The sequence below is a fragment of the Motacilla alba genome, chromosome 6 (genome assembly GCF_015832195.1).
Source record: "Motacilla alba alba isolate MOTALB_02 chromosome 6, Motacilla_alba_V1.0_pri, whole genome shotgun sequence".
NCBI classification, from domain to species: Eukaryota; Metazoa; Chordata; class Aves; order Passeriformes; family Motacillidae; genus Motacilla; species Motacilla alba.
The window spans coordinates 31,307,334-31,330,556 of NC_052021.1; the positions used below are offsets into that span (position 1 = coordinate 31,307,334).

At 43.0% G+C, this 23,223-nt stretch overlaps 1 protein-coding gene across 11 annotated transcripts in view; it reads right to left on the bottom strand.

The window, feature by feature from the left end:
- FGFR2 (fibroblast growth factor receptor 2) overlaps window positions 1-23,223 on the bottom strand; it is an 80,952-nt gene that overhangs the window by 25,940 nt on the left and 31,789 nt on the right. For 6 of the 11 annotated variants that reach the window (XM_038140350.1, XM_038140347.1, XM_038140355.1 and 3 more), the window contains 3 exons: window positions 20,966-21,089; window positions 3,935-4,125; window positions 2,950-3,097 (listed from right to left, as the gene is read on the bottom strand). In XM_038140350.1, the coding sequence (XP_037996278.1) occupies window positions 2,950-3,097; window positions 3,935-4,125; window positions 20,966-21,089 (463 nt within the window). Of the gene's footprint in view, window positions 1-1,249; window positions 1,395-2,949; window positions 3,098-3,934; window positions 4,126-20,965; window positions 21,090-23,223 lie in introns of all 11 variants that reach the window. The other 5 variants (XM_038140352.1, XM_038140351.1, XM_038140357.1 and 2 more) reach the window with 1 other exon arrangement.

The following is a 23,223-nucleotide window of genomic DNA, read 5'->3' on the forward strand; positions in this document are numbered from 1 at the left end:
CCCTTATCTGGGATTCAACCCCCGGATAAACAGCATTCCACAGCCATCAGCGGTCACTCCGCAAGCAATGCACGTTTCAAGCTGAAATTTTCTCGTGCCTTTCCAGGCTTAGAAAAATACTTTGTTCAAGAAAATTGGTTAAAAAAAGAAAAATGCTGTTCAAGCACTTGCAAAATGCAAACACTGCCAGCAGAAGCAAGCTCTACACAAGCACTGCTCTGCCTGCTTGGTGACACCTCACAGGCTCTGGGCTCAGTTCAGAGTAGTTGGAATTAAGCTGCCTTGTTCAATCTATTTCAATAAAAGGTAAGGAATTATCTGCAGACAGTGGGAACCTTTAACTCCCACACTGAGAGCCTCAGCAATACGCACAGGCAGGTTTTGTACCTCTTACTTAGGATTAACAATTAATAAATGTTAAGCACAAGATGACCCAGCAAACCTCAGGTGGTTCACGTTTTTTTCCAAAGGAACTCCTGAGGCAGCTGCCAACAGTTATAAATGAGAAAATTTGACTAATGTCAAAACCAACTACGGTTACATCTTCTAACAGCTGATAATAATTTTCAGGCAATAAAGCACATTGATGTTTGTTTCTTCTAAGGACAGAAACATCATCAACCCCAGAACAGCAAGACATGCTTTGCAGTAAAAGCAAATGACTACTTGTTTCCTTAGAGCATGCAATGTTTAAAGATGCACGGAGCCGATTCCCAAGATATGGAAGGCACTGCTTCTGTACATGATCCTCTGGCATTGAAATTGGAATTTCCATGAGAGATTTGCATGATAGGTAAAAGTGAATTGAAGTATACTGAACAGCTCGGGTTATTTTAATGAGCCAGTACATAACTACGGCCAGATTAGTTCCAAACTTTGTAACGAACTGAATTTCATCCTCTTGACAAAGTTTACAATTATTTACGGCTGATTTTCAATTGTCTCATTGAAGTGCTAGGGAAATGCAGCTCCTTATCATTTCTGATAATGTCAAAACATTTCAATTAAGTGCAATAGCCACACACTCCACATCCTTTTTTGTTGTTGTTGCTGTTTGGTTTTTGGAGCTGCAAACACATGACAGAACAGTTCACTGGCTTGAGACAACTGTGCTTAAAAAACCAAAATCATTGTAAAAATCCTTTTTTTTTTTTTTTTGAGACAGAAGCCGTGCTAATTCTGCAGCAATCAACAAGGGGAGGGAGGGGAAAAAAAAGAGGAAAAACCACAGAAAGAGAGCAGTGTATACCTGGCAGAACTGTCAACCATGCAGTGTGAAAGGATATCCCAATAGAATTACCCGCCAAGCATGTATACTCCCCAGCATCCTCAAAAGTTACATTCCGTATATAGAGAACCTCAATTTCTTTGTCCGTGGTGTTAACACCGGCAGCCTAAAAAAAAACAAGAGGGAAGCAAGAGAAAAAGCTAGACACTGAGAGAATTTTTGTGGATAGGGAGATGGAGCCACAGGGCTTTGCACTTGGTAAAGGCAGAGGTGGAGAGATGCAAAGCTCCTTCCCCATCCACAATCCCTCATCCAAAAGGCGTTTACCAACAGGTCCCAGCTCACCTCAGAAAGTAATCAACACCCTTCACCAGACCTGAACTCACCACCTAAACATGCATGCAATCAAAAGACATGGAAAAATTCACCCACAAATCTTTTTTTTTTTCCTTCTTCTTTTATGACAAGAGAAAGTTGAAAGAAAAACAAAGAGAAAACGAAGTAGGACAGAATGCGGGATCCTTCACGTGTAGAGACCTGTTTCAGAGGAAAGAATTTGCCATAATAGCATATTCTAAAATGATAAAAAAGGGGTGAATTCTGCTCCAAAAGACAACTTAGTAGCTGTCTTAGATTGTATGATCCTTGCATCACCCACTGCACTGCACCTTTGAGTAGTAACTACTACTCTACATTGTTTAAATCTCAAATCTGGAAATATTTGATGGTTTGCCTAGAAGCACAGTGGAAAGTATCCCAACTCTTGCTCAAAAATCAGGGATCTTGTTCAATTGTGGCTCTCACAGGTGGGAGAGAAAAAGACTTAAAAGGTTTGAGAAGCAGGAGATAGAAATAAAATATATTTTTCTATATCTTAAAGATTGGGGGGGGGAAAAAACCTCTGCACGTTTTGTGGTTTTTACTGGTCATCTTCCAGACTTGTTGCTTGACATTGTGCACCAATCCAAATATCAGTGATTATCCAAATTCATACAAATGGAATAAATCTTAGGTCTGGAACTTCCCAGCCTCCCCAAAATGGGCACATCAGGGTATCACCATCAAAATCTCAGTGATGGAGGTTTAGAGAAATTAATGTTTGCTACTTTTGATCTCTGTTCCATTCAAAAACGTTACTCTGAAATACCCAATCAGGGAATAAATGCCTTTTTATTGGACAATTTGGAGGTAAATTAAGTTGTGGGCTGCAGTCACGGGGTTGCCTGTCTTTATTGTTACTGCTGAGTAAAACCCAGTTAGTAATGAGTGAGTAAGACCTGGAAAAACCCTCCTACCTGCACAGTCACAGTGACTAAACTGACCTGACTTGTGCTCCAGGGGGTTTTTATGTGAACAGGTCATATATATACACACCTATGTGTATATATAAATACACACTGCTAGGCAGTAATTACATTATTCAAGGAGTACCCTCTGTGTGAACTGCAGAGTGTGCAGAATTAGCAACAAAACTGTTCAACACACACACACAGACAGACACAAAGACACCAAAAAGAGAATAAAGATCAGCAAACAGAAACCAAAGAGTGCTTCTGGTGCAAAGAATATTGTGGGAATTTTTCCATGGCTGCTGGTGTAACACCAGCTGCATCACCAAAGGAGGATTACACATATACCACCAAGGCCAGAGAGTATCCTACAAGCTGCCTGCAGTCTCCCAAAGCACCATTTTTCCAGCTTGCTTTAAAAAACATTGTTACCTTGTATGCTTGGCAGAACAGAGAGCCAGGCAGACTGGTTGGCCTCCCCTATATAATTGGAGACCTTACAAATATATTCTCCAGCGTCCGCCTCTGTCACATTGTACAGTGTCAGCACTTCAGCATTGGAACTATTTATCCCCGAGTGCTAGAACAGACCAATAACACAGGAGAACAACGTCACTGCTGCCCAGAATGGACATCAATCTGTCTATGGTCCCACCACCAACACGTCACCAGAATACTCCACATCAGCCTCTAAACATTGAAGGGTTTGGGGTTTTGTTATTGTTGGCTTTTTTTTTTTCCTTTTGGTTGTTGTTGTTTGGTTTTCTCACATCCGCAGCGTCACACGAGGAGTTAGAAAACAGCAGCGTGGGGGAAAAAGGAATCCACCTGGGCAGGTACTGCATGGGACAAGCAGGTACAGAGCTGGCTGTCCTGCCTGACAGAGCTTTGGCAATGCCACTCAGCTTGGAAAGCTTCAGTTTCCCTGGTCAGGCTTGCTCCAAACTGGCAGGAATGACAGTACCAATACACTGCTCCAAACCAGACATCTCTGAAGGCTCAGCATCCTGACAGCTCAGTCCTCCAGCAAGCTTTTGGCAGCAGCTGCCATGTTTCTTTGAAATCAAGAGGCTGAAGAAACACGAAAGAAATGGAGTAGACTGTCCCAGGTATGTTTTGGATGCTTTCTGCCCATACAAAAATGTCAATGATGTTCTTTAGAAGGATTTTCATTTTTTTCTGAAGTCATGCCTGAAACATTCAGATATAAAGGACTTTTCATGGAAGTAAAAAGGAGCAAAACAGTGTCTATAAGCTGCACAGTTAGCATTCAGACAAGCAAACGTTTATCTAACTCATCATTTCACTTCTAACATAAACATCTCCACTTTCAAAAGAAGCTCAGAACTCAAAATCCTTGGATTTACACCACGCTCTAAAGAAGGCATCACCGCTGCCGGCATCTGCGAAGCCTCACCTTTAAAACCTGGAGATAAGGCAGCCCATCTGGCCCGTATTTACTGCCGTTCCTCTCCACGTGCTTGATCCACTGGATGTGGGGCTGGGCATCGCTGTAGACCTTGCAGACAAACTCCACGTCGCCCCCGACCACGGCGGAGGCGTTGGCGGGGAGCCCCGCCTGCAGGATGGGCCTGTGCGGGGAGCGCTCTGCTCCAGCAGGGAAGCACGGAGAGAGAGGGAGAGAGGGAGAGGGAGAGAGAAATAAAGATGCATAAATAAGCAGGGCTGCCAAGAAAACTGTAAGTGAACCCCAGCCAAAAAGCCCTGTAAGCCTGTTGGCTGACTCCTCCGAAATAACACCGCAGCCAAAGCGTGTAACAAAACCTGCAGTTCAAAGGAGATGGCTTGGGCGCTACACTTGTAATTTAAAGAATAGCCGCTTGTGGGGAGGGGGGAAAAAACTCTGCTTAAACACTTTGCTCATTTTCCATGGTTTAACTCAGCCCTAATTAGGTGAAATATCTCCTTTTGGGGTTTTTTAAGCTACCGTAATTAATCTACCTCTGAATTCTAAAATGTCTTGACTCGATTAGAACTCCACATATTAAGAAGAAATATTATTGATTAATTTTGATTAATTAATTGATTCTTTTTGATTCAGAAGAAATCTTATTGGCACACATTAAGAAGAAATATTATTGATTAATTTTGGATAATTATTGATTTAAAACGTATTAAAATAGACCAAAAGGAATTTCTCAAAAGTAGCAGCAGAAGCCTCAGTGTGCAGAATGCACAAATAGGCAGCTCAACTTCCTAAAATGCTCTAATCAGTGCCACCACCACCACTGCTCTCTGCTTCACCCAGACACAGCAGCAGAAACACTGCTTCATTCTTATTCTCACCAAGACACGGGCAAATACAGAGTTCTCTGGAAAACTGAAGTGTATTTAATGTGAGCCAATACAGCTTCTAATCTATGCCCATGCATAAGCATTTCTCACACATTTTCAGTCAACCTCTCATGGGGAGCATCTGAGGGAATTGGGATTCTTTAGCCTGGAGAAAAGAAGGCTCAGGAGGGACCTTCTTGCTCTCTACAACTCCCTGACAGGAGGTTTCAGCCAGGTGGGAGTCAGGCTCTTCTCACGGGTGACAGGTGACAGGCCGAGAGGAAATGGCCTCAGGTTGTGCCAGAGGAGGTTTGGATTGGATAGCAGGGAAAATTCCCTCACAAAAGGGTTGCCCAGCTTTGGAATAGGCTGCCCAGGGAGGGCATCTAAAAGCCATGTGTGTAGATGTGACACCTGGGGACGTGGTTTAGTGGTGGCCTTGGCAGTGCTGGGTTAATGGTTGGACTCAATGATTTCAGAGGGCTTTTCCAACCTAAACAATGCTACGAATCAGAAGTGAAATGCTCACTGGCCATCCCCAGCCTCAGCTCCCCGCTCTCCCCTGCTCCAGGAATTCTTTCAAAGATAAGTTAAAAAAAGCAGACCTAAATATTTATTTTTAGAGGCTATATACTGTAAAAGCTCTGGCATTACAAGCCAAATCAGCTGAATTTCAAACCAAGCGTTCCTTCTTAAACATACTTGTCTCCAATAAATTGTTTCACAAGCAAACATTGTGAGTATAATAGCAAATAATGATGCCATTGAACAATGGGATCTTTTATACAGTCCAATATATTTGGCATGCAGCAAACATCTACTGGGAATTTATTCACTGAGGCTATGCTGGCAGCACACTACAAAGCAGCAGTCTTATTTTACTTGTGGCAAAAGTGCATTTGCATTGCAGTTACTAAATTATTCCATGGCTATGTGTGTCCTTTTCAAAGATCTAGGAATGGTTTCATATTTTTTAATTTGTAAATTGCAGTAGAACATATAAATTATTATTTTACAGTTCTGGAGAGAACTTTTAGTTTCTCACCTTATACTAAATAAGCTCTAATTCCATCTCCCTCATTCCTTCATTTGGGTACAAAACCAGCAAGCAAAAATCTCTCTTTAATAGAAACCTTACACCATCTTCCAAAACTTATTACAGCTGCCTTCGGTATAAAATGAAACCTTAAAGAATGTTATTTAAAATGTTTTTTAGAAGTCAGTAGGCCTCATGTTTCATTTCTCCACATCAGGGATTGATTTCCTCTGTGACCTTATTCTCTGCCCTTTAACAAACCAGAGAATGAGGCCTGAAACATCTTGGAAAAGTTCCTTCTATGCCAGCATCCACACACGAGATGTGTTTAGTTTCTCCTGATAGCCATCAATGATTTTATCTTTTATTGACGACTGTCAAGCATTTCCTCTACCAAAAAAGAGGAGGCAAAGCAAAGGAGTAAAAGCGGAGTTCTCACACTCTTGGCCCCCAACTTCATTTAAAAAAATTAAAGTGTGTGCATATGGATGAGTATATATGTAGGGCCGTTTGTGAAATTTCTTCTCTAAAGGCAAATATGTTAAAAATAAACTTTTGTTGCCCTCCCCCACATGGGTCAGTGTTCACCAACTCCTCCACTTCAGCAGAGGGGAGTAGCTCTGTGCCCACACTGGCAAACAGCACAGGAGGACAAAACCATCACCAGCAGGGCTTCATGGCAAATCTGGGGTCCAAAGAGCCCACAAAATACACTCAGGATTGGGGAAAACAGCTACAAAGAAACTTCCACTAATTGCCAATAACCAAGCTTAATTTTGTCCAGCAACTTTTCCTAGAAATACTAATTTCAGGACAATGTCCAAAATCCTGAAGTTATCCTACTTCTCTGCAAACCCACACACATCTAAGGACCCTGTTAAGCACAGGTACTGTCAAAGCCATATTCATAAATCTCACATCACTATTCAGCAGTTAAAATACAAGCTGTACATTTGTAAGCAGATATCATCACTCAAACAACTAGCTGCACTAATATTAGATGGAAACAGCGTGTTCGTTTTTACTGAACACCAGCAAAGGAGTCAAAGTTGCCTTTAAAAAAGCTTTAAGGCTGCTGAAAGTGATATTATCATTACCTAATAACTACAATCAGTATCATCACTAAAGCATAGTGACCATATACATCTCTAGTTATTGAAACAATATTTTCATACAAAACAAGCTGGCAACAAATCTCATAGCTCTGGAGCCTGATTTCATTATTCCTCTTGCTCATTAATATTGAAGAAACACCTTGAGAAATAAATATATGCTGCCTGAATACTGACATTTCAGTGTTACAATCTCACTGATGACACAATTTGTTATAAAATCAAGTCAGAAACATATGCTATAATACAGAAAATCACCCCCAACATGCTTCATTCTGGTTCCCACCCTAAGAGACAGACATCAACTTGCAGTTTAGATACAAAACCAACATCATCTCCATCTGAGGAATTAGTTATCTACAAAACACAGAGTCAAAATGATGGCTCACATGAGATACATCAGATTCAAGGCCACAAGTACCTGAATTTTACACCACCATAAAAGTGCCCAGGGCTTGAGCATTTCTGCTCACTTATCTGTAGACAAACAGAGTTGCTATCTGAAGGGATGACTGACAACGAGACCTTGCCCAAAAGGCTTAGAGGAAGCTGTCATTTAGCCTGTTAATGTTAAAACTTCAAAATACCTCCCTCCAAGAGATAAAACTAGAAAGCATCCAGGAAAGCTGGATTCCAAGTTCCAAAAGAAAAGCTGGCACAATGGAAGGAGCTCCCCAGGAAGTTCCAAGCACTGCAGGACCCCGAGAGATGGTGGGAGCCTGTCCTGCTACTGGAAACGACTGTTGGAGCCCACACACTTCACAAGGAATCCTGAGAACTGGCTCCTTAAGGAATTTAAGCCCCTGAACAGAGGATTCCTACAAAAGGGACTCATCTCTTCACCATCTTGGCTTTATTTCTTTTTTTTTTTTGCTGGGCAGGGTAAATGAGAGAGAAGAGAAAGTGATGCAACTCTAGGAGGTGAAGATGCTGGGGTGTGGAGGTGGGTGACAGGGGCCAAAGCCCAACTCCCAGAGCCAAGGCAAACCAGCAGACACAAGCCCATCACTGCAGCCCTGGAGCAGGATGGAGCAGCCATGGGAAGGGAGGCTGCTCGCCAAGCACGAGGGATATGCAGGGCAGGAATTGCTGCTGTCAGAGGCCAGTGGAGAGGGATTGTGGCTGAGAGAGTGGCACTGCTGCCACCAGAGAGCCTTGGCAGGGACAGCAGACAATAACCCCGGAAGGGGGGAGCTCCAGGACCTTGGCCAGGCCAAGTCTCCTTAGCAACCTGGCTGTGCCAGGGGCTGAGAAGAGCTCTGGGAATTGTCTCTCCAAGCCTCCTTGTCACCCCAGCACAGATAGTTCAGGACCTTTCAGGGGAGCTAAAAGCCAGAACCAAAGCCCATTGAAGTCAGGGGGAAAACTCACAGGGAATTCAATGGGCTTTGCATAAGGCATCCGATTCATTGAAAAAAAGAAAATGAAAACTACTCTTATTTTCTGCTTTTGAATGTGCTTGTTTCCTCTCCTTGCAAATGTGTGATTCAAGTGTGGGCTAGAAAAATAAAAGCTTAATAGCAAATGCAAGACCAAGCATGAGTTCTGGGGACAATGGAGAGATCCTCAATTAAGCGGGGAAGTGAGGGAGAAAAAGATTACCTAATTTTTAGCTAGACACATTTATCAGAGCCTTCAATCACAGTTTTGAAATGTTACTGACTTCTAAGGACTCATCTTGATGGCTGCCACTGAGCAACTACAGAGGGATCCCTCAAATGATGCCTCTGAGCACCAGTTCTGGATCAATAGCCCTGGGAGAGGTTCTGTGCATTCAGTCATCACTAAATGAGAACTTAAGTACTTCCAGCTGTCACTGAAAACACAGACCTGCCATACCCTCTTCTTGCCCTGGTCAGCACAGCACCCTCAGCTCTAGTTGTTTATTTTGCCTGACTCCAAGCCTGGGAAACATTCAGCAGCAGCCTGAACCCTGTTTGGAGACAACACTATGCACTCCCAGACACCTTCCCTCAGAAGCTGCAACATCTGTTGCTTTGGAAGATGCTAATTATGCTGTAAATTATGGGTCTGAAAAGCATCCTCCAGCATTTCAGGCCAGACTGTAATCACAGCCTCTTGCATTGGCTTTGGCTTCACATTGCAAACTTGCAAGTTTGAGTTGCAGGCCTTAAAAAAATTAACCACAGCCTTTTTATTGCAGGCTTGGACTGAAACATTCCTCCCCTGAGTTTCATCTTCACCAACTAGCAGCACTTTCCCACCATTTCCACTGAAGTGCCACCCATCTCTGGGACATCCAGAGCCCTCTCCAGCAGTGCCACCCATCTCCAGGACACCCAAAGCCCTCTCCAGCAGTGCCACCCATCTCTGAGACACCCAGAGCCCTCTCCAGCAGTGCCACCCATCTCTGGGACACCCAGAGCCCTCTCCAGCAGTGCCACCCATCTCTGGGACACCCAGAGCCCTCTCCAGCAGTGCCACCCATCTCTGGGACACCCAGAGCCCTCTCCTCATGCCCTCATCCAACTATAGCCATGGGATTACCAAAACTGCTCCATCAGGAAGGGCAGTTCTATGGTAACTTTTCAGGTGACTTAACCACTGAAGGTAGGAAGGTGAAACCTCTCAGGTGTAGCTCCAGCTTCACTCAGTGCACCCCATAACACCTCAAAGCTGAAACATGATTTGCTCTCAGAAGTGGCCCTAGTGACCATTTCAGTCACACTCTGAGGGAACAACTCCCTCCATCTGTGCAAGCCTCTCTGTCTCTGTGCTCCTTTTTTGGCATCCCTGTTGAGACTGTACATGTAGGTACTGTTACTGTGGGCTCTGACGCTGGTTTTGGTGATGTGGGTACCTGCTACATGATTGGAGCATTTACTAAAGCCAAAGGGCCAGCCACAGGATACCAGTGCCTGATCAGCATCTATTGGGGCCAAATATCAACCATTAGAAGAAAGATGATAAGATTATTAAACCCTTGCTGTTCAGTGAACGATGAGTTTCAGGTTTCTATCCTGTACCAGCTGACTGCAAAGGAACCAGTTTGCAAGGAGAAACCCAAGGATCACCACCCTTCATGAAAGATCCCATCTACCCTAACTGCAAATCCATTCACAAACACTCAGGCTGGATTAATCACTGTTCTCTGAATCAGAGAGCCTTTCTGAGGGGAGTTCCAGGAGCAGCTCCAGCATGAGGAATTGCAACTTGGGTTTCTCCATAAATCCAGCATTATCCAAGTTCATACACTGAACCCCATTTGGACCCACGCCTGCACTCCACAACCTGAGGTGGAGAGGTGTAGGGGGGGGTCCAACCAAAGAGATGCCAGCCCCCACAGGAATTTCCTCCTCCAAGGTAGCTCTCTGCACATGGGCCAAGCCGAACCTTCGCTTCCTCTCCCCAGCACAAAGCCATTGCTTAGGGGAATCTGTTCTCTCTGAAATCCTGGAAGCAGAACACTCTTAACTCCACCATTTGCTCCATGGCGTGGAGGAGGAAGGCTGAGTGCTGGCTGCTCTTTCAGAAGATCAGAAGGAAGCAAGCAGGTGTGGGCAGAACCCCTCTGCTAATTAACGTCACGCGCCAGGCGTCCGTGGGCCAGGAGCTGAGCAGGCTCCACCAGCTGCACGTCACTTTGGGTTCCTCTCTGCACAAGATGAGGCACTGTGTGTTGTTTACAGCCAGATCAGGAGTGCTGCTCAACTGTCATGTTCCATTTAAACAGACGCACAGACAAACCCCTCCAATCATCACTTCCTGGGTAATTTACACACGCCAAGGTAGAGCCCACAGCAAGTCAGGGATCTCTTTCTAAGCTCTGCAAAATCGCAAGATGCTCGAAGGCTGGAAGGATTAACATCACTGTCATAAAACAGTAAGAGATAAAGACCATCCCTGGCAAGAACTCTTGATAAAGAACAGGAGCCTCTCAGGCAGACCTGCAGAACAGCTTATGGATCAAACCAGCGCTACAGTACTGATGATATCACACCTTACAAATTTTGGCATCTTTTAACCAGTAGGTATTAGCCAACAAATGGTTCATGCTACTCCATGTTCCAGTACAGCAGGAGTCTCCATGTGCAGCATTTCCTACTGGCCCAACGCTACTTGAAGAAATCATTTTGGTGGCCAAAGCTCAAAGGGGCATCGCTGCAGCTGGAGCTCCAGTGAACCTGGATCAGGGACCTGGGGCCAACCTCCATCACCATTATCTTTGTCCTTTAATTTAGGAGCCTCTTTCACAAATTTGAGGCACTTCTTGCTGCTGTTGTGTCTCTCACTCTGGGCCCCGCCACCCAGCTCTGCTCTGGTTTTTGGGCAGTACCAGCAGTCAGCACAGAGAGAGGCAGCAGGGAACCAGACTCCACATATCCCTGCTGTCACTGAATACTTTCACAAGAAGTTAAACATTTGAACATTATTAAAGAATTCCAGTGCTAAAGATTAAAGTTCTGTCACATATTTCAAAGCAGAACCCATAGCAAAGCCCCTGCCACTCCACCCAACCTCCTTGAGACACTCAAGCCCTTCTACTCACCAAAGCCAGCCAAGTAAAAGGCAGTGCCTTTTAAAAATCTTTACAGAAGTTAAACAGGTGTGTTCAAACTCTTCGTCCTTGGCTTCACCACCTTCACCTCTAATTTTAAGTAATGGCACTGTTTTCCAAGCAGGCAAAGCTCCCACTGATGTTACCCATCTGTCTCCTTGGATAGCTCTACAGCTGAGCTTCAGCTCTCTGTCCTATCTGCATTTTAGCTAAAAAAATCCATCTCTGCACACCTTTGCACCTCTTCCTCACAGGGCAGCAAGATGGGGAAGAGACAGCAAACAAGACTGACCTATTTGGTTTGATACAAAGCCCACTGATGTCAATGAAAACAGTACCAAAAAAAGTAAAAATCAGAATCAGAGCTAGTTAAAAGCTGTCCTTTCAAATCACACATATAGCTGAGGGTTAAAAGAGACAGGGACATCCAGCAAGCCTGAGGCTACGTCAGGAAACATGAATGCTCTTGTTTTAAAACATGAAATTATCAACAGGGTTTTAAGACCAGTTTGTCCTTAAAAGCAAAGCCCTATTGTCAGGCTGACAGCGTGGGCTTCATCAGCCCCAAGGAGCAGAAAAAGTCATAGCAGCAAGAGTTGTACAACACTGATCTTGGAGCTCCCTTGCAGTGTCCCTCACACAGTGCATGCATAAGCAAATGCTTCATACATGTCTGAACAAAGGGTGGAGAGGCCTTATTTTAGTGTGAAAAAACTATGGGAAACAGAACAATGAGAGGCTACAATTTTCATTGATATTCTTTTCAGAGTACCCTAAAAGAAAAAGGCTACAAGAGAATATGAAAAACAGCTTGTGACTTCTCACAGACAAGTGGTAAAAATTTATTGTTCTGGCTGTTCCCAGAGACTGCATTAATTTTTACACCCAGAGATATCATCCTTTGTACTGTGCACAGCTCCCAGCACTCAGCTGCTGTATAATAACCAGAGACAATGCTGGGTCCAGCATCACTGGAATGGGCTCTCCAGTAGGCTCTGCCAAAGGTTTACTGCATGCCTGGCAAACAGCATCCCTCCCACAGGGCTGATGTCCTCTCCCAGCTGCAGTGGCTTTAGCTCACCAGTGCACCCAGTGATGCCATAAAGCACACGGGGAGAGTTATTATTTCTGCTGGTATTGTGACCCAACTACAGATTTCTCATCTGCCAAATTTCCTTGTCTGAAAACAGCTCTGCCTTTAAAGTAAAATGGAAAAGATTATGTAAAGCTTTAAAAGCACCCCTTACGTTTCTACACTTCTCCCCCCTTTTCTTACACAGCACACTTGCTCTATTGAGCAATGCAGGTGTGAAATTATTGGAAGCACTGTGGAATTCACCCTTCCCCAGCTCCCTGCCAGACACAGCCAACCAGCAGCTGACTGACCATACCAACTGTGCAGGTCTCAGGGCAGAAAAGAAGCTCCAGCACCCAGAATTTCAGTGCTGGACAGTCCTGGCTCAGCCTCATGACATGTCTGTGTCAGCCCTCACTGAGCCCTTTGGGCTTCCCTTCCCTGGTGGTGAAGTTTGGAGACATCCCTCCATCAGCACCACATTCCCTTCTGCAACACACAATCCACTGTTCTGAAAGCTGGGCCAGATGCTGAAGAAGACTGCTCATGGGAAGACCCCGATTATACATATTTATCATTTTATTTTCAGAAATTTCCAAGTAAATTTCAAAGATGCAAAAGCATTCACAGGCTGGCCATGCTTGGACACAAACTTGGTGCTCCAGAACTACAAAGCTGATTTATTAACTTTCCACAGCTCTTGTCCTGGCTCTGGCTGGGGTAGGTAATTTTCTTCCTAGCACTGGTACAGTGCCCTGTCTGGATTAAGGGTGAGAGCCATGTTGAGAACACACTGATGGTTTGGTGGTTGCTGAGCAGCTCTCACACTCAGTCAAGGACCTGTCAGCTCCTCCCGCTGCCCTGCCAGGGGGGATAACTGGGGGGCACAAGGAGCTGGGGAGGGGACACAGCCAGCAGAGCTGACCCCAGCTGACCAAAGAGATATTCCAGACCAAATACTCAGTGCATAAACTGTGGGGAAAGCTGGCCAGGAGCCACTCAGGAACTGGCTGAGCACCAGTCAGTCAGTGCTGAGCAACTGTTCTTCATTTGCATCACTTGACTTTCTCGAGTTTTATTTCTCTCTTTTCCTTATTTTCTTTTTTATTATTACTATTACATTTAAATTATTAAACTGTTCTTATCTCGACCCACAAGTCCTCAGTTGTGCCCTTCTGATTCTCTCCCCCATCCCACAGCAAGGGTTGTGTGGGGCTTGGTTGCCTGTTGGGGATAATCCACACCATTCCTGCACCCCCATTTTCCTGCCTTTCAGCAAACATGGACAAGTTCCCAGGAAGCAGAGACAGGAGCACCATCAACAGCCTCTGGCTGACTAGCACGTGCCAGAGCTGCTTTCTGAAAAAATGTCTGAAGAGCAGTTGGGGCAGTAAAACCCATTAGCTGGAATATTCACTCAAATGAAGACATAGGTATGCTCACAAACACCCTGGATGCACAAATATCAAAGGAAAGCAACTGCTGCAATGAAATTATGTTGCTTGGTAATGCACATAATCCAGGTGAACAGCAGAAACACTGCTGCAGGTCTAAACACTAAGGAATGCATGAAGATTCACTTATAAGTGCAGAATACACAAAACAACTGATGCTTTGATCACCTTATTGGTGATTAAAACCCCCCTAAAAGTCTATGTAATTTTATACTTTTATAAGCATCTTGTAAAAATGATAAATTACTTTATTCCAACTTTCTGTCCGACCCATTGCCATGTTGGGTTCTTCCCTTTGCTAAAGTTCTGACAGCATCAGTGTTTTACTTTCATGAAAAGTAAAAAAATTCAACGTATTCATGCTACCTTTCAAAGAGCAATCTGAAAAAAAAAAAATAAAATCAGTATCTTACATTTACAGAGCAGTTCAATATTCAAACGTGTTTACCAAACTCTGATTTTTAATGTGCCTTTTTATGTTTAAACGGAACAACAGCTGTGGAAGCTGCACCACAGGAACAGTAGCAATCCAAAGATGACATAATGGCTTAAAACCCTCAAAAGCTGTAAATCACAGCCACCTCTGGATGTCAGGTCACACAGTGGTCTGCAGAGCAGAGAGAGGAGAGGAGACCAACACTAAGGTTCTAAGTGAGGCCTTTTTCTTTATTAGACACGGAACTTTACGTTTTACTGATTTGTCCGTGCTTTTCTACTGCCTGGTTCCTCACCCTCTCACCTTGGTAACAACCCTTTATTTGGTTTTTCTCCTAGATTGTAAACCTTGTGTTTGTCTTTAATATGTCATCATCCAACCTTTATCAGAGTTAATTTACTTGGAGTTTTTTCTGTATTTTTAAGACATAGCATTACCAATTTACTGCCAATTACACTTCCATTTTTTCACTAATAAAGCTGTGAGAAAAGCCTGGATCAGGTCAGAAAGCCCCTCCTATTAGGCACAGATATGGCTTTTGACATATGCCAACTGCACATTAACAAGGCAACGGTCCTGTGTTTGCATCTTCAGACAACTCCTGCAAATTCCTACTTGCACTTCCACAAGTAGGATACAACACAAATTAGAAGGCATGATTAAAAATTATAATAACAGAGCTGAAACAATATCCTGTTCATCACTCATCAAAAGAAGGAGAAATAACTGCCTTGGGGCTGTAATAAGACAGAAAGTGGGACAGGGAGACCAGTCCTCCCCAGCAGACTCTGCAGGAAGCATTCCAAACATGACAAATTCACTGTTCACCCAGCAGATGAAGTAATGACACCAGTATTTGTCCATAAAATGTAATTTAGCCAGACTACTCCAATGAAATCAGAAGCTTTAATGCTATAAAACTACAGGGTTGGAATATTTTTACCTTATTAAGGAAGTGGAGGGGGGAACCCGTAAGCTTTCACTTTGCCTGAGCTGAACCATCACAGTGTGGGCTTTGTTTTCAGGAGCAAACCACACAGCCCCCAGCGCTAAACAATTTGTGTAATTCCTCCTGAGATGCACACACCTTGCCAAAAGCCTGGTGCCAGGTGTAAAGTCCACACTCTGGGCTTATCAGCACATTAAACAAAAGCATCTTCCCTCTCAGCCTAACCAGATACCTGAGGGCAGGCATCAGCCTGGATTCCTTCGTGCTTGCTGTCCCTGCCTCGTCTTGTCCCACGCCGCGAGCGCCGGGGTGAAGACATCAAGCCAAAGCTTGTCCTTGTAAAGAGCCAGTCAACAACTACAAGAACATCTGCCAGAAATGCAAGTTTAGGCTTGGTTGTAATACCTGCCCTTAACTCCTGCCAGACATTAATGATGCAACACCCAAGGCATGTTATTGAGTTGGTGTCAGTTCCTTTTTTCGTATGTAACCTGAATCCTAAAAACAATTCTTTGGAAATTAAGGGGAGAACTGTACTTGAGTCAAAGTAATTCTGAACTTTATTTCAACAAGCCCCAGCAAAAGGCAAACAACAATCCATATGTTTCTATGAATTTGGGAATGACAAAATGGAAACATGTCTTTAAAAAAAAAAATACGTGCTCATGCCATGTTTGCAGCTAGAGACTGGGAGAGCACATGAAAGTCCAAAAATAAAACTTGACTAGAAGGAAAAGCAGAAGTTTTTCCTTCTGTCTAAACGAAGGGAAACATAAACAGTGAAGAACCAATAGCAGATTGTCGATTCCATTTTAGTAAGATTTTTAACGGCGTGCCATAAAAAAACAAGAACAAAATTTATCCTATAGCAAATGGGATATCTCATAATATCCTAAAATATATCCTCTAAAACCACCAAGAGTTCAGAATAAAAGTGTTTTTCTGCACAGCCACCAGTAAAATCACTCATACATGAGATTTCTGAGGCACAAGCTTTAAACTGAGAGTCATTTAAAATGCTTTCTGGGTGAGAAGTTACTCTCACACTGGTTTTATATGAAAATATGAATTACTGTTAAGGGACAGCTGCGTGGTGCTCTGCCACCCCTGGAGCTCACTCCTCAGCAAAGAGAGCCAAAGGCATGGCTATTAGGCAAATTAGGAACTGTTTAAAGTACTGCTAACCTGGCTGAAAAAGAGCTTCTTTTGGAAGAATCATATTTGCGAAAATATATTCATTTTTATAGCAAACAGCAGGGTCATCATATATTCTTTGTAGAGGTATTGTGCTATAGCAGCTGCTTATGAATCCCACTAAATGAGGTAACGTGGCAAACTTCACCTGAAACCAAACCATCTTTTGTCTCCCCGGATGACAACATTAAATAGGGCAGAAATGGCGACCTGGAGCAGGACTGCTCAAAGAGTAACCTTTTTTTTCTTTTGCCATTAAAACCCAAATTCAATTAGCTCCTCCACGCTCAAACAGAACTGCTGCTGCTGAAATTGTACTCCAGCAATAATTGCCATCCAAGAGTGATCTAATTATATACAAGTCTCAGTGGCTGCATTCCCACGTTGCTTCCTACAACCCGGATTCACTACAATACAGCTCATAAGTGAAAACCACATCGTTCTCATTCCTTCTCCCTCAAGATTGCACGACTTTATATACGTGCACTGAGAATGGAGTTAGTCTATTAGTAAGCTTGCCATAAAAACCCAAGTTTCTACCTACTGTTAAATACAAAGGAGGAGAAAAGGCACTTCAGCTGCATGTAAAAAACCAGCTAATGGGCTAAGCTATACAAGGGAAAGAAAGTTCTTTTAATTAAGGTACTGGATTAGGATTCAAAGACCAGCTTTGCTTCTTGGCTCTGTCACCAGCTTCCTGTGTGACCCAGGGCAAGAAATTTCATCACTCCACAGCTCGGGTTTTCATCTCTAAAATGGACAGTGACATTTCCCTCTCCTGGCCTTGCTGTATTTCTGTCGTAAGCAATTCCTGTGTGCTGGCATGTTGCCCTGGACAATAAGTATCCAATATTAATTGAAGCCTCTGTGTACTACTCTAATAAAAAGCTAAAATCTACTCCTCTCCCTTTCACAGCATCCTGGTGGAGTTTTGTATCACCACCATTTGCCACTACTGCAAACACATCCGAGTCCCTGAGCAAAGCCCTGCTTCAATCCCCACTTGGAAATGGAGAAGGAAAGAAAAGGCCATTGACTGGGGTATCCCAAACATTCAAAAATAACTTTGTCCAGCACAGAACATCCTGGCCAACTTGAATGGGCCATTCCCTGCTAACACAGTCACTGTGCACAAGTATCCTGTGCAGCAGAGAGGCTGCCAATGACTTGCTGGGGTTTTTTTCTTCTGTATTTTCTACTCTCACTGTAAAAAAAAAAAAAAAAAATCAGTGCAAGGGTTTTGCCAGGTCTGTAAATTTGAACAAGACCATCTGAGCTGACTCTTAAGAGTTCTTGCAAGTAATTACAAGGTAAAAATGAGACTACTTCACACCTACATTCTGACTGAAAACTTCTCAGCCCTGCTGGCTCCAGGCTTTTAATTGTCAAAAGAGTTCAAGGTTTGGAAAGTTATTGGCATATTCCTAACTAGCATTGTGTCACTATTTGGCACAATTTTTGCTGGGATACCTCCCAACTCTGTGACATAATCAGAGGGTTCTCTACATTACACCATATAGTCAGATGCTCATGTTAGTGTAATATGTTACCATGTTTAATACCATTTGCTATTACTTACACTTAATCAGCTCTGGAACCAGTTAAACCATATAGGAAAAGTAATTTCAGAGGCTTTCAACTGACAGTTTTCTACACAGAACTTGACTTAAAATTACGACCTGAAGTTCGTAAGATGCGATCTACGTAGGCGATTGCCTCTAAACAAACATTCATAACTCTCCACAACCCTGTGGGAACTGAAAATTCATATGAAAACAGAAAAAAGGGCATAAAGTTAACTCTGTAGAACTGTCTCAACTAGGAAAACTGTCAGAGTTTCCCCTTCTGGCCAGCCTTAATTTACTGCTTCAGCAATTTTATGCTCCACAATTACTGCAAGCCCCCAGCCACAGAGGAATGGCTGAGCACTCCAACATCAACCCCCCTTTAGGTTAAAATCCCAATCTCTGGAGAGATTCATACTAAACTCAACCCAAGGTGCACATTCCCGTGCACAGGTTTTCAAGCAGATTCCCAACTATATCCTTGAACTCATCAAACTAAATTTTTAAAAAAGAATGGTGAAATTACTAAGTATGCAGGACTCCAAAACTCAGGTTGTGACTTGAAAAAATAATTTCTGGACTTCTGGTTTCATTTCTTACAGGACACAAGCAGGGTCCTCTGGGTGCCATCAGCTGGATACCCAGCACCCCAAACCTCTCATCACTTTTGAAAACCTCATTATTTACTTTCCTGCTTCTCTATAGGAAAGGACTAGACATTTAAATAAATGACATAATCCTTACTACCATTCCATTCATTCACGCAGGTCACTATAATTTACTGCCAGGAAAAATAAACTTCTGCAAAATATTCCTCAATGCAAGACATTCAAAAGGCTCAAAGCAGGAGAGGAGGTGAGAGGGCTTCTAACAAATATTTGCTCAAGTGACTGCATCATCCATGAACACATTTGCTAGGAAAAAAGAAATGGGTGAAGAAATTTATGGTTAACATGAAACACGCCAGGCTGGGACAGGAAAACTAACAGGGGGTAGAGAAGGGGAATTTTTAACCAGTTTCATTTCAGCAAGGAAAGGTTTTTAGAGCCTGGCAAGTCCCTGCAAGCAGCCTGAGCCCTGGGTGAGGTGGCCAGCAGAGGACCACACCATGCAGAACACAGCTCCCTACAACAACTGACAGCCATCCCCGGCAGCCGTTGCTGCTGCACCCTCCATAAATTTTGTTTAAACAAGTGTTCAAACAAAAATGACTTTGCCAGCTCACCTCAACCATACCCAGAGCTCACCCTGTGACAAAATATTGCCAAGGCCATGAAAATCCTCACTGCTTTCAGTGTTGACTGCCCAAACTCAAGTACAGGTGAGCTGGGTAGTTCACGGGCTCTGAAGACTTAAAAGGACAAGAGCTGGTGGTGGGGCTTTGGTCTGATGGCATCCTCATCACAAAGTGATCTTGCTCCTCCTCTGCTCCACAAAGGCTAGCTCTCCTTGGCATTTTAACAGGGAATGTTTTCCTTTTGTGCCACCCAAGAAGCTGGCACTTTGTTTTCTCTTGGATTTGGGTGTTTCCGCAGATTTAGGTGGTCTCAGACAAAACAAGACACTACTTAAAAGACCATCCAAAACAATGCAAGGGATATATTTTTACTTATGTAAAACCAATCAAGAACTAGGGAAATTAATATTTTGTCACATTTAAGCCCTATAAGCCCTTACAGTGAGATATAACACTTACAGTAAGATATTCCACAAAGAATCTTAGGAGTTGGGCTGCCTGTTACCAGCCAAAAATAGCATACAGTATTCAAAATAATTTTTGCTTTCAGTACTGATTGATCAAAAGTTCTATTCACAGAGGTTGTAATGCTCAGATCACCTCACAAAGGTGGAGAGAGCAAAGCCCATTCAAGACACACTTCAGAAACCATGGCTCAGATCCCTAAAGGTCCTATAAGAAAAGCCACACTGGTTATTTTGGATAGCAATGCCTTCAGAGTCAATAGAATTGCTCACACCCATCCAGGCTAATCAGCAAGACTAGAGGTGAACAGAAATTATTCCTGAGATTTCAAGCTCTAATTTAGCTAACCACTTAAATAAATATCTGTAAGCCTTATTAAAGTCAACAGGATTTAGGTATTAATAAGGTAATATTATTAAGCCTGTGTTTAATAGTCCTGTGTAATCACAGCTTTGCTACTACTTAAAAATTCACACAGCTGTTTAGAATTTGTCCTCAGGTGAAACACTTCTTCTGAATTTTTATCATCTGTGTTTTGGGGACTGCTCAGAGCCCACCCAACAGGCTCCAGTCAGAACTCTGTAAGACTGCTGTGAATGCAAACTGCCTTTCCTGACGCTCCAGATCTGCTCTAGCTGCAAAGTCAATATCTAGCTTTTCATTAAAAAAAAAAAAAAAATCATTTCAGCTATAATAACAGGACTCTAAAGGATTGCTTGACAGTTTTCATAACTGCAGTTATTAAAGTCTGTGTTAGTACAATTGTACAAGTAATAATTAAATTGTAATACTAATGATTAAGGTTGCATCAGCATGTATTATTTGGTCGTCATGGCAAACTTGTGGGTGGATATTGCACATGGATATTACACTTTTTGCCAAGGCAGGGGTAGATTAATCCTACAGGCACGAGTGAGACAGATGAGTATAAAAAGTTATGAAGCAATTGGCTGTGCAGTGAAATCTTATCTTTAGAGTACTGTGAAATCATCTCCAAAATAAACGCGGAACATATCAGCTCAGTTCCAAATGCTTCAGTAGAGAAAGACATGTCTTTTTCACTAAAGACATTAGTGAAAAACAGTGTCCTGCCCGTGAGAGCTTCACTTACCAACCACGTCGAGGTGGTAGGTGTGGTTGATGGAGCCGTACTGGTTCTCCACTATGCACGTGTAGTTCCCCTTGTCCGACGGCACCACGCTCTCCATGATGAGGCTCCAGTGCTGGTTACGGACCTGGGGGATGGAACCAGATAGGTTGGGATCTTCTCAAGCAGGGTTTTACCCTCTCCCCTTCCAAAAGAACTGTTCCCTGAATAATTATCCTTGTGTAATCCACAGCTGGAAGCCTCTTCTGCGCTCGTTTGACAGTTCTGGACGCTGAAATGGTTTGTGCTTGATCCAGGACAGCACGGCTGCAGAGTGAAAGCTTTCACACCCTCTGCTGTAAATCTACCTGGCCCCTGCTCTAAGCACTGCAGATGTCAGTGCACACTCAGTCCTCCCAGGCTGAGCAGGATGGCACCAATTAGCAGCAGTTGTCTCACTGGGCTTTACCTTTCAATCCACTCTAAAGTGAATGCACACCCTCAGGGTATTCCCCATCTGTCTCCAAACAGCCACTGGTAAGAACTACCCATCAACAAGATGGGGATATGATCCCCTAATCATCCAAGTCTTCACCCTTCCTAAAAGCTCAATGACACAGCTCACATTTTAGAGAAACTGAAGGGTGATGTTTGGGATTCCTCCCCCAGACCTCCTGCTGCTCTGGGGTGCCCCAAGAAAGAAATGAATCCTAGAATCATGCTGCCTCGTGAAAAATGCCTGAAAAAAATCCTCATGGAAACAGAGCATAAGGATATACATTTATCTCACAGATCCCTCTCAGACAGAGTTTAGTAAAGGTACTGATTCTGTTCCCATTTGAACTCCAAAGGAGCACTGGCTTTGGTCTCACAGAAAATAGGATCCAGCCCAGAACTGGAAGGATACAGAGCCATCCTGTACACACATATATTTCCTGCATCAGAAGTTGGCTCCCAAAATGACCTTTTGCTGGCTATGGACTAATTCCTTGTTTTAGCATTACATTTTTGACAAAGTACTTAGAAAGCTTAACATTCTCTGTAGCTGCAATGTACAATTCTTCAACTGCAAAGTACATATTTCAGCAAATGGAATACAACACGATCTGCTACAGTCATTTTAATCATTTTAATCAGCCAAATGGAAAGCAGTAATTCAGTGCTGTACACCAGAAAAATTTATGGACCATTCAGTGATGCTTCCAGTAACCATACATTCTTAAAACACCATTACAACTATAGCTATGAAATCCTGCATTGTGCCTGACTATTTTGTAGGTCCTTATCCAGCAGAAAAAGCTGCACAGGGCCACATCCCAGTGCCAAGAGCACTTGCTGGAGGTAAAAATGCCTTCAGTTCAAAGCTTGGAAGAGAAGTTCTCTCTACAGGCAGCTTCTGGCTTTCCTAGTTCCCCCAGCTAGTAATTATCTCAACAGCTGGATATGTCTCTTATTGCTCAGTTGTGGACTAATAATACTAGCTAATGACTGGCCATGTGGGCTCTGAAAAGCAAAGGAAGTGTGGGCAATACTCCAGCAAGAGAATATGCTATGCTAATGTCAGTGAAATGTGTGACACAGCCTCAAAATCTCCAGCCCAAACTTAAGGCTTCTCTCCTCAGCCCCTCGTGTTGATGTCAAACAATTATACTGGGTCCATCAAAATGGTATATTGATTTTTCTCCACACTGTGAAGAGCTAAAGGATAAGTTTATAGATCTAGAAAGAGTTTATCAGTGTTATTTTAACATCTCGTTATTCTGCTAAGCAATTCAAAGTTTGGGTCAGCCCCGGGGGGCTGCTGTCATAAACTGTTGGTAAATAACAAATACAACAGCTACGTATTTTGAGTATTAAATACTTCTTTGTTATTTATTTTGAAGGACATTTGGTCAAAGTGACCTGAACTTTCTGCCATTACAAGCTAAAACACCCTTTTGGAATCAGAGCAAGAGTTTTTAATCAATGTGTCTGTAAAACAGGAAGACCAGATCATATTTCCACAAAAGTTAAAACAAATAAAAATTCTAAACAAGCTGCAGGTAATTAATTTGACAGGAAAACACAAGGAATTGTTTATGTTCAATAAGAAAACATAACTAACTTACAGCCACAAGTGGATATACTGGATGGGAATATTAAAAAGTATTTGTGCAATTTCCCTTCTTGTAACTCCACGGACAGAGATAATATCTTTATAACAAAACAACAGCTTAAGCCACTTTGGTTTAAGCTAAACAACTGCTGCAGAGGTCCAAAGCAGTTATGACAAATTGTCAGAC